This window comes from Pholis gunnellus, assembly GCF_910591455.1.
Source record: "Pholis gunnellus genome assembly, chromosome: 21".
Classification (NCBI taxonomy): Eukaryota; Metazoa; Chordata; class Actinopteri; order Perciformes; family Pholidae; genus Pholis; species Pholis gunnellus.
In genome coordinates this window covers 861687-879573 of record NC_136548.1, presented here as the reverse complement: position 1 = coordinate 879573, position 17887 = coordinate 861687, and the positions used below count along the sequence as shown (strand labels likewise).

Below are 17887 nucleotides of genomic sequence, written 5' to 3'. Positions count from 1 at the left end.
CTCTAACTAAAACAGTACTTAATCAACCTTGAACAGTCAAAAAGTATACGGTTTACATATGATTATTTAATATCATATAACATTGTGTTATTTTGGCTTGGAGCTCAAATACAAAATAGTTATTAACCCATTAAACCAGCAGACGGCGAAACGGTTTGCCTATCCGCAGTTGGTGAAGTAGTAGAAGAAGAAGAGGGAGGGACATTGAATTTAGCCGAAGAAGAATTAAACAAGCATGGCAGGGAACATACACAACACTGCGGCTCCGATAACTAGTTCTCTATCTAAACTACAGTCATTAAACGGATTGTTTGCGATATATAAAAAACAAGGGCCGACATCTGCAGACGTGTTGAATACACTCAAAGAAGTTTTACTCAAGGGTAATTCGACAGGGGTCGGAATCAGGAAATAAGTCTAACGTCATTTGTTGAAGCTAACAGTGAATTGTTTTTGTGTCTAACTCTTTTCAGAAGCTGGCGTGAAAAACCCAAACCCGCGAAAGAGGAGGAAGCAGAGCCTGAAGATGGGGCACGGGGGGACGCTGGACAGTACTGCCAGTGGGGTGCTGGGTAAGCGGCTGGTTCATGTAACGTTACATCCGAGTGGTGGTCCGCGGGAGACTGTGGAGCCCTGCTCTGGGAACTTGTGATAGACATTTCACACTGTAGGCAGACATGCTTCCTGATAAAACATGAATCTGTAGATTAATCAATAATGAAAATAAGAATTATTAGTTGCAGCCCAGCCCCAAACATCCTCAGTGTGTTGTTAGGTATGAGTTGGGTGTAATGAACATTGCCACCTCTAGGGGCAGCAGGGCTTTGCTAACACTGCCTCTATTTCTTTCAGTTGTTGGTGTTGGAAATGGCACAAAGATGCTCAGTACAATGTTGGCTGGTTCTAAGGTGAGTTTATTTGCACGTATGTAAACAGTGAAAGCCAGTTGATCTATGCAACAAGGCTAAAGAGCTTTACTAACAAAACTGTGAAATTGTTCTTCTTAAACAGAATGTGTTTCCCATCATGATGATTCTGTTCATTATATTACCACAAAACAATAACACTTGTGGATCTCAAGATCCATTAGGAACAACTATATCACAGTAGGACTTGGTGAGCAGCTACAACGTAAAGTATGCTATGTTACTATGTGAAATCTAATTTCATTTTTCAATTTGAAACAAGTAAAACTCACCAAAAAGACTTAAACAGGTAAAAAACCTGAAGAAACCTCAGGGAAAGCAACAGGAGGGATCCCTCTCCCAGGATGGGCAGCAATACATATCATGTGTACAGAATAATATGAAATGAAACAATATGATACAACTTATTCTATCCATATGACAGAAATAATACACCCGATGAGGGAAGTAACAGCAGTGGTAGCACCAACAGAAAATGATTACTCCTAATAACAGCAGCAGTGGATATAATAGAATGATAATGATTCTAAAAGCAGTAATATAACTAATAATGAGTCTAATAATTCTAGTAATGTAGTAGCACTGGGTCCAGGTAGGACCATGATCCATGGTAACCTGCAAATATGAGTTTTTTACAATCGTTAACAATCTTTCTTTGTCCAATCGGTAGTCAAACTTTCTAAACACAATCAACAATTTTATTTTGCCGTTAAAGCATTTACTGCAGCAATTCTGTCACTATTTTCTTCTGCTGTTCTTTCTATAAAGTAAGACACTTTGCACACATTCAACACTCAAGCAAATACTGTAGAGTGGATTACAGTAAAGGTCAACTGAATAATACAAACCAGTGGATTTCATATTGTCTCTGCAGGTAGACGTGAATCATGAGAGTGATGCCGTTTTTGAAAGCCATAGTGCTATGACTGACTTTCTCTTGTGACATATAGAACTTGTGCAGTCATATACAGATAGGATGTGCTAGTGTTTTAAAAGGATTCAATATGAACTTGCCGTTTGATGTATTTTTTGCCCATTTTTTAAATGTAGATTTGATATTTAATGAACAAAATGTGGGTTTGAGGAGAACATTATCAATTTGGCTAATTATGTGATGTAGGTGTGTTGCTGTGTTAAGACTTAGACATCTTAATAACACTGATCAGCAAAGCAACAGTAAAAATCTAAGATAAATACAATACTGATGAGAGATAGATATCGTAAGTTAGGAATACTTCAAAATGTTATATTGCATTGACTTAAGAAATGACATCCAAGTGAATTAATCTTACTGTAAACCCTACCAGATATGTTCAAAGTCCTTATAAAGAAATCATAGAAATACTATACATTATAAATGATGATAAATTGGGTTAACCGGTGCCTTTTTTTTTTTATTGTTTATTATTATCATCAAGTTTCGGGTTGTCTGTACGTACTTCTGGTCCATTCTCGTAAAGGCAATATCTCAGGAACGTCTGGAGGGACTGAAGAATTCATATGCTAATTATGACAAAATGATGACATTTTGGGAAGACGTGGATGTTAACTGCTACTTGACTGGTCGGTGGACAACCACCAGTTTTTTAATGTTCCAGTAGTTTTAGGGCTTTTTTCATGTGCAAAATGCTGTTCACTGTAGAAGTATTAAAGTAGTTAAAAGTTATTTAATGATGAGTGCCCTGGACTTCATCGAGTTGTTCTGAATGTCCTGAAGGGTTTTCTTTGATCCCAAGACGAGTATGGGCTCAGTTAGTATCTCCTTTTTTTAGGTTTATTTCACTGAGGACGGTGCATACGTGGACCAAATGACAGACACATAGTTTTAATATTATGCTGTTTCAAAATGAGCAGTGTGAATATTTCCACAGATCCATATCTGTGGTTGTTAATACACAGAGACAACAAAGTGATTGTTTGTTTTTCAGAAATACGTTGCCGTGGGGGAACTGGGGAAAGCAACAGATAACCTCGATGCCACTGGCAGTGTGGTTCTGGAGAAAGACTTTGGTAAACATGGAAGTTACAGTTGGTCTCATTCAGCAGTCTCGTGTATGTGAGCGTGCCTCTCTTTCTGCAGTTTGGTTTGCTTCCGTTTTACAGGGTGACGTTTCTGTGATTTTTGCCCACAGAACACATAACCAGGCTGGACATCGAGGACAAACTGAAAGCTTTCACTGGTGACATCATGCAAGTTCCTCCACTGTAAGTACAGCCTCTAATCAAAGGAAATTATGTCATCACAGTAACATGTGAGAAAATAAACTGTAGATCTGATAGTTTGACAGCCGTGAAATTTACTATGCAGATTCATGCTCCTCAGAGGATGAAGCCATGGAGGGCCCTGCATCCATGGGTTTCTTTAATCGCAGGAGAAAGCTCACCTTGAAGCAAATATGATAAAAGCCACATTTTAGCAGAGCTGTAGATCACCTTGTGTGTATTGGTATAGGGCCTTCATTTCATGTGTTAATGTTCTCCACCAGGCGTAAGCCTGTGGGGAGATAATGTGTCCGGTTGTGTGTATATCTGTCTGTCCACAGCTGATCTCGCATACTACTGGACCCATCAGCCTAATATTTGTTGTGCTCATGTATGACATTTATATGTATGCTCTAGGACATATTATTTCATTTTTTTGAGTGTTTTATACCACCATTGATTGCTGACTCCTCACTCCTCTTAACCGTCCGGTAGGAGCGGTACATGATCAACAACTGCCTCAGTAACAAAAGGCATTTCCGACAATCAGCTGGGCTAAAATCTAGCCATACCTAGCCGGGTGCAGGACATATCTCGGCCTTTGTCATGGCTCAAAATCTGACCTCCATAGAAAAGTTTGGCCTCATTCTGAACTGCAGCAACTGCAGACAATGGTGATGTGTATTGATGTTTCCAAAAGCATTTATTCATGTTCAACCGTCAGCCTTATTTTGAACATAAATTCACTTCCCTCTCCTTCACAACAAAACATAAATGAGCTCTTACGAGCACAAACATTCATTAAATGACATTCGACTATACTATATGGACATTAATCAATCACATATACACTACCGTTCAAAAGTTTGGGGTCACCCAGACAATTTCGTGTCAATTTTCAGTTTCTTCGCAATTTCTCGCATGGAATAGCTTCATTTCTAAGAACAAGAATAGACTGGCGAGTTTCACATGAAAGTTCTCTTTTTCTGGCCATGTTGAGAGTATAATCCAACCCACAAATGTGATGCTCCAGATACTCCTATGTAGATATTTCATTAAAAACCAGACGTTTCCACCTAGAATAGTCATTAACCACATTAACAATGTATAGAGTGTATTTCTGATTAATTTAATGTTATCTTCATTGAAAGAAACAGTGCTTTTCTTTGAGAAATAAGGACATTTCTAAGTGACCCAAAACTTTTGAACGGTAGTGTATATCTTTCTCAAAAAGCACACAACAGGCATTAGCATCACATCGCAGCGTAGCAATTTAGCCACTTCCTTTAAGCCAACATTAGCATCCTGATAGAACAGTAATACAGTCGACCACTGTTTTACAGGATAATTAGATAGAATGTTACTAAACATGGTCACCTTGTTCCCGTTCTAGCTAGGTGCTTAACGGGGTTCAGCGCTTCTGGTTTCGCCAGAAGGGCTTCAAAATAAAAGACCTGCAACATTAAAAAAGCCACTTACAAAATAAAAGCATGCAGAAAGGGGTTATCTTAGGTAACTAGCAAAGTAAAGGTGTGTAGGAAATATTCACCTTATTACTGGGACCGTATAAGAGTCAGGTTAACCTAATAGAAATGTCTTTTTAACTCCCTCTAGTCTCGATGAGTCATCAGTATGCTGCTGTTTTTCTACTGTGGTGCAGTGAACCTTGCAGACTCTAGAGGTCCCGAGCAGGGCTTTAGACCACGGTCTCTAAACCTTTTGTAACTGAAGACCCACTTCAGTACTAAAGATTAAAGACCACCTTCCCAAATAAATTAGAAGAATAACACAACATGACAAAATATGAAGAAGACAAACTTTGCTGTAATATGTGTTGTTCCTCCATCAGCTGTAGTGACCAAAACACATTCTCTGCTGACCCTCACCCATCACTGCCCGACATTATGAATCCAGATTTAATGTATTCCGGCTCATATTTTTTCTTTGGAGCTTGTCTCCTGCATCACTTTTCATTTCAATAACCGATCCATTTAGTTTCACTGCATCTGAAGGAACGTTAGCTAGAACGTTAGCTAGCTCACAGTGGAGAAACACTCGAGCTGATGACGTGTGGTGATCGGTGTGTTGATATTCAAACAGAACTGGTCATTAAAACGATGCTTTGTTGGAATTACTGTGTCTTTTATTTATGTGAATTCTTGAGCACATTCCGATATGATAAGAACAAGCTTTAGAAATGACCAAAAACACATTTTTATTTGTATTGAATGTAACCATGTGGACCCCCACTAGATGGTGCTCTGAGGCCCAGTGGTTGAGAATAGCTGCTTTAGAGCTACATTGTTCAACTGTCACTTCCCTTGTAAAGAAGCTTTCCTGCCAGTGGCCATTGCACTTCATGAAGGCAAACAGCCTGAGGTTGCAACATTTCACACTGAGGGAAAGGAGAACATTACAGTGTCACTTTGTGATATGGGATGGATGGATGTTATCTATCAACTCCTCTCAGCGCAGCTTGTCTTTTCCATTAGATAAGACGGGCATCTTCAGTATGGTGTGTCGATCGAGTTTCTATCATTTCAGCTACTCTGCGCTGAAAAAAGACGGCCAGCGTCTGTCTGTCCTGCTGATGAAAGGTCACAAGGTTGAAGCCAAACCCGCCAGACCAGTCACCGTGTACAACTTGACCCTGCAGGAGTTCAAGCCTCCGCTCTTCACCCTGGGTTAGCATGAGATGCATAACGCAGCATTTCTTTCTTCCACTTCTGACTTTCTGGTATTTGAAATAGCTCTTTTGCACGTCACTTCCTGCCACAGTAAAATATGTTTTTATTTCTATAACAGATATTGAGTGTGGTGGTGGATTTTACGTCAGAAGCTTGGTGGATGACCTGGGAAAAGGTGAGATTTACTCGTTCATTTCGTCACGTTTATGGAACGGTCAATGAATTGAACTAGCCGATCAGAAATCCACCCTGCTGACCCTTAACCCCACGTGAGAATAATGTGTGCCTGTGTGCCGCAGCTCTGTCATCGTGCGCTCACGTGAAGGAACTGATCCGGACCAAGCAGGGTCAGTTCACCCTGGAGGAGCATGCCTTACACGAGGAGCAGTGGACGCTGGAACACGTCCTGCGCTCCCTGCAGCCCTGCTCGGAGCCGGAGCAGGGGGTGCGCCGTGCGGACCCACCAGAAGCCGACACCTGAGGGGCCTCTGACCGGGACCACAAGGTGAAGAGCCGGGGTCGCTGTCAGTTTCGTGGTTAGACGTGATTCGCCTGCTGGGCTTTTCCAGCCAAGAGAACATCCTGTCTGAACGTGATGTTTTGGAACTCAATGGAGCGTCGTGGTTACTCTGCACTGTGCTGGGGATTTCCAGTCACGTCCCGTCTTTGTCTCACCGGTTATTACCTGTCATTTTAGTTTCAGATCATTTCCAGTTAATTGTGTATCTGTCAACAGCCCCACCTGTTCGTGTCCCACCTTATGTAGAGCTGTAGACATTTCACAATTTCAGAAATCATCTCCAACATGTATAAAAACAAGAAATGATACAGTTGGAGAAGATTGCTGGACAATGTCCACCACAGTGAAATAGTTTGTGCTTGCAGCCACGACTGTGGTGAGTCTTTAAAATCAGCAGAAACATAGTGTGTGTGTGTGTGTGTGTGTGTGTGTGTGTGTGTGTGTGTGTGTGTGTGTGTGTGTGTGTGTGTGTGTGTGTGTGTGTGTGTGTGTGTGTGTGTTGCATCAGAGGTGCTGTGTTACAGCATGTCTAATTGAAATTGTCCTGCACTCGCAGATTAAATGAATATTCAAGTGACGCAGCTCTTCTTTGTCAAATACTTGCATTTCAAACCAACATTTCTAACATCACACAACAAACAGAGTTTCACTCTTTTCCTGCCCGTTGCTACACTGACGGCTTGGTCGATTCATTTAGGAGAGGACGTTTGAGGGCCAGAGGAGAGATTTTTAAATCTATACGTCTCCTTTCATAGTTCTCTCTTTTTCTTTTCTTCCTTTACAGTTTTTTTCAATTGCTAACAAGCAGTGTTCAATACTGAAACCACATTTTCAAAACTCTTCATACAGTCTGCATTACCAAGATTCATTTTGGCCAAACAGTTAATCTAACCTCCAAAACTCACTCAGACCAACAAAACACTTCATACGTGTCTCAAAATAAGCTCGTTCCACCGATCACTGGCAACAAATTCTCATTCAGAAAACATGCATGTCACTCAGAACACACTGACCTAAAAAACACCAGCAACAGGGAGCATTACATAAATTATGAACTTTTATTTAGTTAGAATGAATTTTCACATAAACAGTATTTCAATATAGAATCACAGATTTTTAATTTATTGAATGTACTAAAGCATATGTATTTAACAAGAATGAATCAGAAATATATATATTTTTTTAATATAGTACTTCATTTGTGAAAATACTGTAAATAGGTGACAAAAGAAAAAAAAAATCCTGAAATTCCAGGGCAAAAAAAAGAAAAGGTCAACAACACGTGTAGTCTAATCACTGTAAAGTTCTGTGATGGTTCTAGTCCTCCCTCTCGCTTGGATTAGGCCACATGTTCTCATCAACATCACATCTGATGTCTTCTCTGGCAATGCATCTTGGAAAGTATCTTTAGGAATGTCTAACCCAACCCTGGCAGTCTTCAGGAGAAATGTCTCCACACTCCGCATTCATTACCTCCAGTAAAGTCATCTGATCATGTGGATGGTGGTCATAAACCTTCCACCTCCATGCAGAGAAAACTCCTCCTATTGTACTGTACTGTAATATGTATCATCTCACCTGTTGTTTTGCCGGAAAATTTGTATTATTGACGCAACTGTTGAGCAGATTAGGTTGCACCCTTAGACCGGCCTCTCTCAAAGTGAGACCGTGGTTTACGACATGGTCAGTAATTGTGGCCCTTATTTCATCCGATATCACCGCTCTTGGTCTTCCTCTCCTTTGTCCTCCACGCACTCTCCCTCGTACCACTCCTCTTTCCCCACCAACCTGTCTTCTGTGATCCATATTTCCAAACAAAATCAGTTCCAAGCTACCGGTAATTAGACTAAAACAAGACACCTGTGCTGGCTTTGAGCTGAAATTGCAATTAGCTCGGAATGATTATTATTTCATTTTCATTCATTTTCTATATTTCAAAATAATTACTGCAGAAATGTTTGAAATTTGCCATCATTCTGATTTGAATGTGCTTTTATCAGTTTTGAAAGCAGTGTGTTAGCATATGAAAAATGTCCTGCAAATACATTGTTTTTTGCAGTTTGTGGAGTATGAATGACAAGTGTTTGTGAATTTTGAAAAATGTGGTGATTGAATGCATTTTGTCGCTGAATGTGTGAAGAGTTTTGAACATGTGGTTTCAGTATTGAACACTGCTTGTTAGCAATTGAAAAAAACTGTAAGCAGACAAAAATAAGGTCCATCTCCACTCAAGTGGTTTACGGTGGGTAAGATTTGGTGCCATCTAGTGTAGACGTTGCAGATTGCAACCAACTGAAACCTCCTGTGTGCCAGCGGTGCTGGTATGATTAGGCCCGAACGTGATACAGCTGTGCTCCATATAGCAGTCGATGTTCTGAAATGATGACTCATTGTTTCATCATTTTGATTCGGTCTTGGTATCTCAAAACACATTTTAGCATCACAATAAAGACGTATTATCTGACAGGTCTCAACTATCTAAAAAGTATGAATTGGAGTATGTTTGAGTTACTAAAACAACATATGTAATGCTTTGTCCAAAGTGACGAGTCAAAATCTGGATATATCTGAAGTTATTAGTTCAGCATAATGTTCTGTGTCATCAAGTCAACCTTATTACATACAAAGTCATTCTCTTTTTATAACTCGGATTTCGTATCATATAAATCATTTTGACTCGCAACGATAAAGAATTCCAAAAGTGTGTCATATTCGATTAATTGTTATATCTCCGAACGGTAAAGGTTGTGCTCGCGCAACGTCTGCGCGCGTTCATGAGTCCGTGGCTAGTTTGGTGGTCTCTGATGGTCTCCTGCATGGCGCCAGCCGCCGAGGAGCTGAGCGGAGCAGTTATCAATCGTCCTGCTGGACAGGAGCCTGACGCCGCGCTAAGCCGGGCCGGATCAATGCGCTGCAATCATTGTCTCAGTCCAAATATTAGCCCTTTGCTCACTTCTTTCATGTCTTCAAGGCTGCTCGTATCCATGTTTGCTCTCCCGAGTCCACTTTTATCTAAATTACAGCCGTTAGAAAGTTGCCAGTTAGCGGCGCGCGCTTTAAAGATCGAACACATTGGATTTAACTAGTGCTCGGATTTATCGATCGGAAGCAATACGGGTTCCTCCCAACGCCGAAGAGAGACTCGCGACCGTATCATTAACGAAGTCACCAGGTAATAAAATACAAATAAACACGAGCATGACTCGCTCTGTTCGTGGTGTAACCGCGAAACGGTTATCGTTTAACACTCTGCAGGACACGCGTGTGAGGGATGAACGTGCACTCGGGGAGCCGTTAAAGCGATTTGCGTTTGCAGTCGTTAGCGTCAGTATATCACCTGATAGCCGCGGTGGGTTTCACGGGAACTGTCCAAACATTCAAATGATGAGTAAATCACTCTGCATTGAGCCGTAGCGTTGCAGTTAGCCAGGCCTATTACATTGTTAAAGATAACACTCTGTTACACTCTTTGTTTAGGCAAAGAAGCATTAAGCGCAACGTTTGGGCTGTGCGTCAATTCAGGGCCACAACACTGACCTCGTGTCATCTGGACCCTTTTTCTGGGGGGGTTACGGTCCTGGGGGAGTTCACGTCGCAGATGAAAGTGCAGGATCCAGCCTGGGTACTTGACAGGTCGACTCCTGCATTTTCTTCTACTACATATGATGTAGGCCAACAAGTATTCATGGTTTCAGCCCTGGCGATGTAAAGAAGTCTCACTATAACTATATGAAGGCATGTCAGAGAGAATGAGGGGAGTTATTGGTCAGGAGCTATATGCTGTAAATATATATATATATATATATAATATATTATTATTATATATGTATATGTGTTATAATAATTAATTGTAAAACACACAGCCATATTTATTTGTATTTATTGGTTTATTTGATAAGGGACAGTGCACATTAATAAAAACATTATAAATGCACCAGAGTGCAGCCAAGAGGATATTTTTCATCTGTAGTCCTAAACCTAAAAACAGAATATAAGATTCAAATGTTTTGATTTCTGTCTTTATGTAGTTTCCAACAATCTGGCAGTAAGGGTCCACCTCACAGAAAAGAATACGGATAACATGTGAATGATGGTGTGTGTGTGTGTGTGTGTGTGTGTGTGTGTGTGTGTGTGTGTGTGTGTGTGTGTGTGTGTGTGTGTACGTGTGTGTGTGTGTGTACGTGTGTGTGTGTGTGTGTGTGTGTACGTGTGTGTGTACGTGTATGTGTGTGTACGTGTGTACGTGTACACTTAATGTCAGTGAAATTTACACTGTAAATAAAAAATGTTTTACTCAAAAGAACAGATGCTCTTGTATATATATTTAGCATGCTGTGGCATTTTCTATTCTGTCTGCGGAGAGGGTCTGTGGATCCGTCGTGGTGGAAAACTCTTGTGGAGAGACTTTAGACCGCTTCTCTTCATCTCCAGCCCGATGAAGGATTGAAGAATGAACGGGCAAGATAGGAGGAGGAAGATGCTAAACGACCTATTTAAGGGGTCCTTCTGCTGTAGCCTGTTTGGTGCTGAGGTCTGCTGATCTGTCCGAGGATTTAACAGCAGAATGACAGACTCAAGCCTCAAAACCAGACTACATATAATATATCTGAACTTTATACTAATTGATATTAGATATTGATAAGCAGAAAGATCAATTAAATTGACATCAACATAAAGATCAATTAACACTTTAGAATATGTATTTCAATATGTGGCATGTTTGGATTGTGCTCATTGTGAATTGTTTTTTTCAATGTAATGCCATGCTCTTCATATCTCTACATCTAACTGCTATAGTTACTGGTTAGTTTGCAGATTAAGATTTAACACATCATCTTACGAAATGGATGTATTGTTACAGAATAAACTGCCCAACAGCTCTGTCACAACCAGCTGCTGCTCACAAAGGAATGCATTAGATAATGGAATAATATAACATTGATAGTGTATTTTACTTAATACTCCTGTACTTTTACATTTGAAATGCAGGTTTTAGTTTTTTTTAAGATTTAGATGTGCGTTAACATTAATGAAGGATCATACCTCCATCACATTACAGAAGCACGAGGCTTTAATGCAGACGGGGAAACAGTCTTGACGAGCCCTGTTGCCAAAAGGTTCACTAGACATACAATGTATGTAGATAGAAATCAATGAGAAACAATGAAAACAAACCTGACAGGAGCAGCAGGAGGTGCTGTATGAGGACGTTCTCCTCTCATCTTCATACTTCACCTCTAAATGTTCAAATATTCTCAGCAGGGAGATCAAATCTCATGTTTTCCATCCCTGATAAGTTAACTCAGTAGTTTAATATGTTTTTTTTCCAGTGAAGATATGTAGCTACTGACACAATTGCTTTTCCCAAATATGATTGGTTGTAATAATATCTCTATGCATACTGTAAGAGAGATTCAAGTATCAGATGGTCTCATAAGAACCACTTTTGGGCTTTAAGAAAACACAAGCGCGGTAAGTTATTTAGGCTACCAGGTGATCGGCTGTACTAATCTGATTCTCCTGTAAGACAATTATCTCCTCCCTCCCGTCATTTAATCACTGTGTGCTCGAGCGGAGCTGCGAGTAAGCCAATCAGAAACGACCTCCATAGCCACCTGCAGGAAGTTTGCCGTCCGCTTATCTCCTCCCTTCTCCGCCTGCAGCCAGATAACAGCCCCGACAGTTGGACCGAGAGTCGAGCTAGTCCACCGCCGCAACCACCTGATGGACAGCACAGCAGTCTAACGGACTTTCGCTGTAACGTGCTTCGGGTAGCCAGCGCTGAAAGTTACAGTGTGTTTGAAGAAGTTCTTCTGAGACACTGTCGATAAAGAGGAAGGCTGTAGGGAGAGACAGGGGGAGACGGACGCAGCTTTCTGTTAATTCAGCTCCAGCGCGCATCGGCGGCAAAACGGCACCATGAGCGTCCCGCTTTACGCACCGACTCCCATCCAGCCAGCTCACCCGACACCCTTCTACATCGAGGACATCCTGGGGAGGACCGCCACCGCTAACACCTCCTCACCCTCTTCGTCCTCCTCCTGCTGCTCAATTCCGATCGTTCCCACGCCGACTCTCCCGTCGCCCAACTCCTCCTTCACGAGTCTCATCTCGCCTTACAGGACGCCGATTTACGAGCCCACGCCGATCCACCCGGCTTTGTCTCACCACGCTGCCGCCGCCGCGCTGACCGCGACGTACGCCTCCGCCGGGGCTTTCGCTGGCTCCATCTACCCGTTCCACCACCAGCACCACCGCTCCATGGGGGAGTACGCACACGCGCTGCTGAGGCACGACCCTCTCGGTGAGTTGGACGTGTGTGGAGTAATATTCTGGGCGCACAGTCTTCTATAGACGGTGTAATTGACAGCACCACGTTTGTTTTCAGTCTAGATTGGCCTGATGGCACTGTCGGTATCTGTAGTGCTTCTGGATTGTAGGCTGCATGAACAAATATATATGAGTTTATATATAGTTTGCATGTTGCGTCCCTTATTGTACAGTGGAATAAGTTCTGCTTCCCTCTGTGAGAAATGAAATCCGTTTAGTCCAAAAAGAAGTCGTACTCGCTTGGCTGATGTGGCACCATTGAGACCTTTTTTACCCTTCTACAGGACAACTTGTGTGTCTTCACAAGCTTCGTTTCAGTGCCAACGAAACCATGTTTTTGCATAAGTATATCACGCTTGGCCGTGCATGCGTGTCGAACGCAAGGCAGTCAGTCTGCATAGTTCCATGAAGCCTGTATACATGAGCAGAAGATCTCAGGATGAGTGACGCGTGTGTGTCCACGTCTTTTCTCAAGTCTTCAATCCCAAAAAGACAAAATTGTGCACGACGCCTGGCCCGCGCACACATGAGTCACGTTGTTATTGTGACAGAGGTCTTTTTTGTGTGTGTGTGTGTGTGTGGGGGGGGGGGGGGGGGGGGGGGCGACAATAGCGGCAGGCTTATCCATTCTGTCTTCTGTCGGCTAGAGCGGGGGGGGGGGGGGGGGGGGGGTGCATGGCAACCTTGACTCTTTTTCCTGACTCCCATTGTTCTGAAACATCAAGAGAGCAAATCGGCGGTGACTAAAACCCCTGAATCACTTATTATTTCACTTGCTTTATGAGTGCGTGTTCATGTGAGCACCTCCGACAGGGAAGACAATTATTCTACACGCATTCAAATATATAAAAAAACGTGTTGCTCTCATAATGATTATAAATTCGAAGATGCCATGTCGGGTTAAAGTGCACTATTGAATATGTGACCCCCACAAGGGAATCAGGGCTCGTGTAGGCCTGAGATTTGTTAACTGGTTTACATGAAATCGTTTTACAGGTTGGGATTGTGAGTCCGCAGTAGACCGGTTGGGTTAGACTGGGAGAGCTGGTTTCCTTTTTAAATAAGCGGGCCGTCTGACTGTGCTGCGCTGAACCAGCAGGCCTTTTTCCGTTCATAGCGGAAGCTCAGAGGAGTAAATCTGCTTTCAGAAGCTGTTGAATGTTTTCCCGGCTCACCCCGGCCAGCCGCTTCCTCGGGAGCTCGCTGCGCGCTGCTGATTATTTTATCGACATCCTCAATACAGACGCATTCAGGAAACACTCGGCCTCTGATAGCCCGGGATCCGTTTTTCGCATATTGTTGCACTTCCTCTGTCGGGCCCCGCGAGGATGTGGCTGACTTTCTTTCTGGTTGCGGGCGGCGAGAAGGGGAGGCAAAGCAAACGGGGGCCCAGTGGGATCTCACAAGAAGAGATCGAGTCTCATTCTGGGGAGTTTTTAAATGATAGGGCTCGAGGAGGGAAGGGGCCCATGTTAAATAAAAACAAAGTGCTTAAAAAATTAAAAGTGCTGGAAAATGCACAAATTAAAAGACGTCTAAAAAGATTTGATTTGAGTTTGACCCCACAAAGGAATCATTTAGACTGTACAGCTTATTAGGCCGCACATGTGAGGACAATGTGATCAGATAAAAAATATATGAATTAAGGCTGATGTGCATTCATTGTGTTCGTATTACGTCTATTTTGTTTGCATTTTCGCTGAACGAAATAGTGTGACTCCATGCATAGGCATGTCCTTTCATTAAGCTACAGATTGAAATGCAGCAATTATCTGCAGGCTACCGTTAGCAGGAAGAGAAGCGTACAAATAGAACGTGGAAGCGTTCATAAAGACTTTCTTTAGCCTAAATAACATCGACTTAAGAAAAGGACTCGTCTCATGACCCGAGCTTTATTCTACAAAATGTTTCCTTTGGTGATATATTTGTTGTTGTTTGTGTTTTAAGAATATGCCTCGTGGGGACTGGATTAGCTAACTTCCTTAGGAAAAGAGCAGCAGTAAGACGTTCGGACCACAGCAGATTTATGTGGTGTCAGTGGAGCAGAGGACACGAGCGTCTGTTTGGACCATCGCCTCTAATCGCACCGCGGAGCAGGAAGCACGTGAAGCGGATATTTGGCCATAGTGTTCACTCTGTCACGACCTTCCTCTAAAAAAGAGCAGCGTGGCGGCCGCAGCCTGTGCTATTGTTTGTTCCAGGCCATTAAGAGGAGAGGAAACCAGACAAAAATATATATATAATAATAATAATAACAGCCCTGATTACACGGAGGAGACGTTTCTCTCACATCAATCTGATCAATACTCATCTGAAACATCATGTTTATTAGACTGTTGCAGCTCAAATAAATAGTATTGCGCACTTAATTATTATTATTGTTTTCTCTTTAAATATTTCAGTTGTATTGAGCATTATCATAATTTAAAATAATGATTATTAATAATGAACAACAATTAACTCATAATAATGATAATATTAACGATCATAATGTCAAAATGATAATGATAGTAATTATTATAATAATAATTATATAAATAATTATAATAGTAATTACAATAATAATAATCATATCTTACTGCTGCTTAAGTTAAATCACATATGTTATTTGATTAGACATTATGTATTTGGGCCATGGACAATATAAGTTATTAAATGACTCTATAGATGTGTGCTGGGGCCATTCTGTGTGAGTCGTGTGGAGATTAAAAACAGACTGTGGATATGATGTGTAAATGTGGACCTTGAATGAATCCCCGGCCCCGTCTCTTCCTTCTCCAAAGGGAAACCTCTGCTGTGGACTCCCTTCATGCAGCGGCCCTTGCACAAGAGAAAGGGCGGCCAGGTCCGGTTCTCGAACGACCAGACGATCGAGCTTGAGAAGAAGTTCGAGACGCAGAAGTACCTCTCGCCCCCGGAGAGGAAGCGACTGGCCAAGATGCTACAGCTTAGCGAGAGACAGGTGAGACCGTCTGAGTCCGGTTCCAATCAGAGCCTGTGAGAGAGAGAGAGAGTGAGAGAGTGGGGGTTGTCATGAATGAGAGACATCTAGACCACAATGCACAGCGATGCTACATCTACAATGTTAACAAAACCCAGCAGGCTGTTTATCATGAGAGAGCCCATCTGAGGCAGATATAGGACCAATAATTAAACACACACACAGACCCACATACACACACAGGACCCAAAGGGGTACATTGCCCAAGGGCACATCGTCAGTGCCCAGTGGAAAGTGTAGACCAAGGGGTCTGACAAAGCGTCAGTATGTGACGAGTTGGAATGGGAACAGCTCCATATAGCCCGATGAAAAACTTTGCCAATGATGGCTTGAATTGTGTCAAATATGGATCAATTAAATAACGTTTCATAATTATGTTCAAGAACACGTTTACAAAGCTGCACAGCTCTTCCATTTTTAATTCAGATATATTGTATATTTTTATAGTATTTTTTCATGTTTTGTTATTGTATTTCTCTATTCAACATGTGTTTCTTGTATATATGTTTACTAGACATTTTCATAATTCTTATTTTCTCTATTTATATTTATTGTACCTATTTGTATAGTGTTTTTCATATTTGTATCGTTTTCTATTCTATTCTATTTTTATTGTACCTATTCTACCACTTCATCCTTTTATTGTATATGTTCTCTTCTGCATTTATGTTTCTTGTGCATATTTTATAGTAAGTTTAATATTTTTATTGTATTTTCCTTTATGTGTCTTATGCTTTTATCTTGGATTTCTCTATGTTTTGCACCAATACACGAAAAAGAAATCCCTTTGTGCTAAAGCTTCTTCGCAATAATCCGGATTCTAATTCTGATGACCACGCTGTTGCCTATTATAGTGTGTGCATTCCACCTTTGTAATATAAGTATCAAGCATTTAAGAATTGAACCCCTGGAATGTATATTTGAACAGCTTCACATCATTTTGGACTAACATGATTCTGATGAGCGCTCAGGAGTCTAAATATTGGATATTGATTGATGAAACCTAAATAAAGCGTTTATTTTCATTTTGTCTTTCAGGTCAAAACGTGGTTCCAAAATCGACGAGCGAAGTGGCGGAGACTAAAACAGGTGAGGCGTTTTGACTTATGTCACATTATACGTTCCTTGCATGAGAATATAGTCCCTTACTAAGGGCAGCGATGCAGGCCTCTGAATTCATAGAACGTTTCTATTTGCATCAGGAGAATCTCCCAGGGGGTAAGAGGGAGACGGAGGAGGACGGTTCCCCCGCCGTCAGGAGCAATAACGGAGACGAGGCGACCGAGTCCTCCGGGACCCGGAGCCTGGAGCAGAGACAGACACTCCCGGCCTCCGAGCCGGTGCAGGCGGACCGCTGCGTGATGCGCTCCGGGTCCCCGCAGCAGCAGCAGCTGCAGCCCCACACGGAGATGGACTCTGACGTCTCGGACGATACGGACCAGGAGCTGGACATCGAGGACGACGACGATTTCACGCTGAACCCATAGCTGTGAACCACATGGCTCCACACTGACACTGGGTCCGCTTTGACTTTTGGACTCCTTTGACTCTCACCGTCACTCCACTGGAGTCTTTTTTATGTTGACATACTATTGCTGGTGTAATATTCATACATCAGCATCTAAAACAATAAAACATGTCCTCACATTCCAGTGCCTCTCACACGGGACTGATGTAAACCTCTAGCACTCTGCTGTATATGTGTTGATGTCTCTGTTATGTGGATCGCTGTAAATAACCGTATAGCCCATACAATAGTTCCTCCGGGAACGTGTGTGTATATCGTTTGGGATGATGAGTGCTCGGGTTCATACATCGTTGCCTTAAAATGTGATATTATAATAAATAATCAATGTAGCAAATGATGTTTGGTTGGGTGATAATATCTAATAAACTATTTATCTTTTTGGTAGGAATAACGTGTCACTTTCGGATGATGAAATTGACTGTGATTTATTATTTTGTATTTCTTAAAATTGCACAGGAGGAAAAAGCAAAACAATGAATCACGTAATGTTTGGAACATCTACAACTCGGCAAAAATAAATAAATAAGTGAAAACAAACCAATTAACCTGAAATTCATATAGTACTTGAAAATAACAACAATACATGTAGTACGTATGTAAACATGAATTGGTAATAATTGCAGTCAAAACCATTTAAAGAATCAAAGTTTTAATAAGGTGACGTAGGAACACTAAGTTAAAGCAGGCTGCTTT

At 41.7% G+C, this 17887-nt stretch overlaps 2 protein-coding genes across 2 annotated transcripts; both read left to right on the top strand.

The window, feature by feature from the left end:
- Nucleotides 1-225: 225 nt before the first annotated feature.
- trub1 (TruB pseudouridine (psi) synthase family member 1) lies at nt 226-6874 on the top strand. The gene is made up of 8 exons (XM_079183335.1): nt 226-383; nt 474-572; nt 853-908; nt 2855-2936; nt 3059-3131; nt 5673-5812; nt 5934-5990; nt 6115-6874. Exons 1-8 carry the CDS (start codon nt 236-238, stop codon nt 6294-6296), a joined length of 837 nt encoding a protein of 278 aa, XP_079039461.1. The 5' UTR covers nt 226-235; the 3' UTR covers nt 6297-6874.
- Nucleotides 6875-12198: 5324 nt separating this feature from the next.
- hhex (hematopoietically expressed homeobox) lies at nt 12199-17596 on the top strand. The gene is made up of 4 exons (XM_079182028.1): nt 12199-12639; nt 15449-15627; nt 16705-16755; nt 16869-17596. The coding sequence occupies exons 1-4, from the start codon at nt 12255-12257 to the stop codon at nt 17151-17153; spliced, it is 900 nt and encodes a 299-aa protein (XP_079038154.1). The 5' UTR covers nt 12199-12254; the 3' UTR covers nt 17154-17596.
- The last annotated feature ends 291 nt before the right edge of the window (nt 17597-17887 follow it).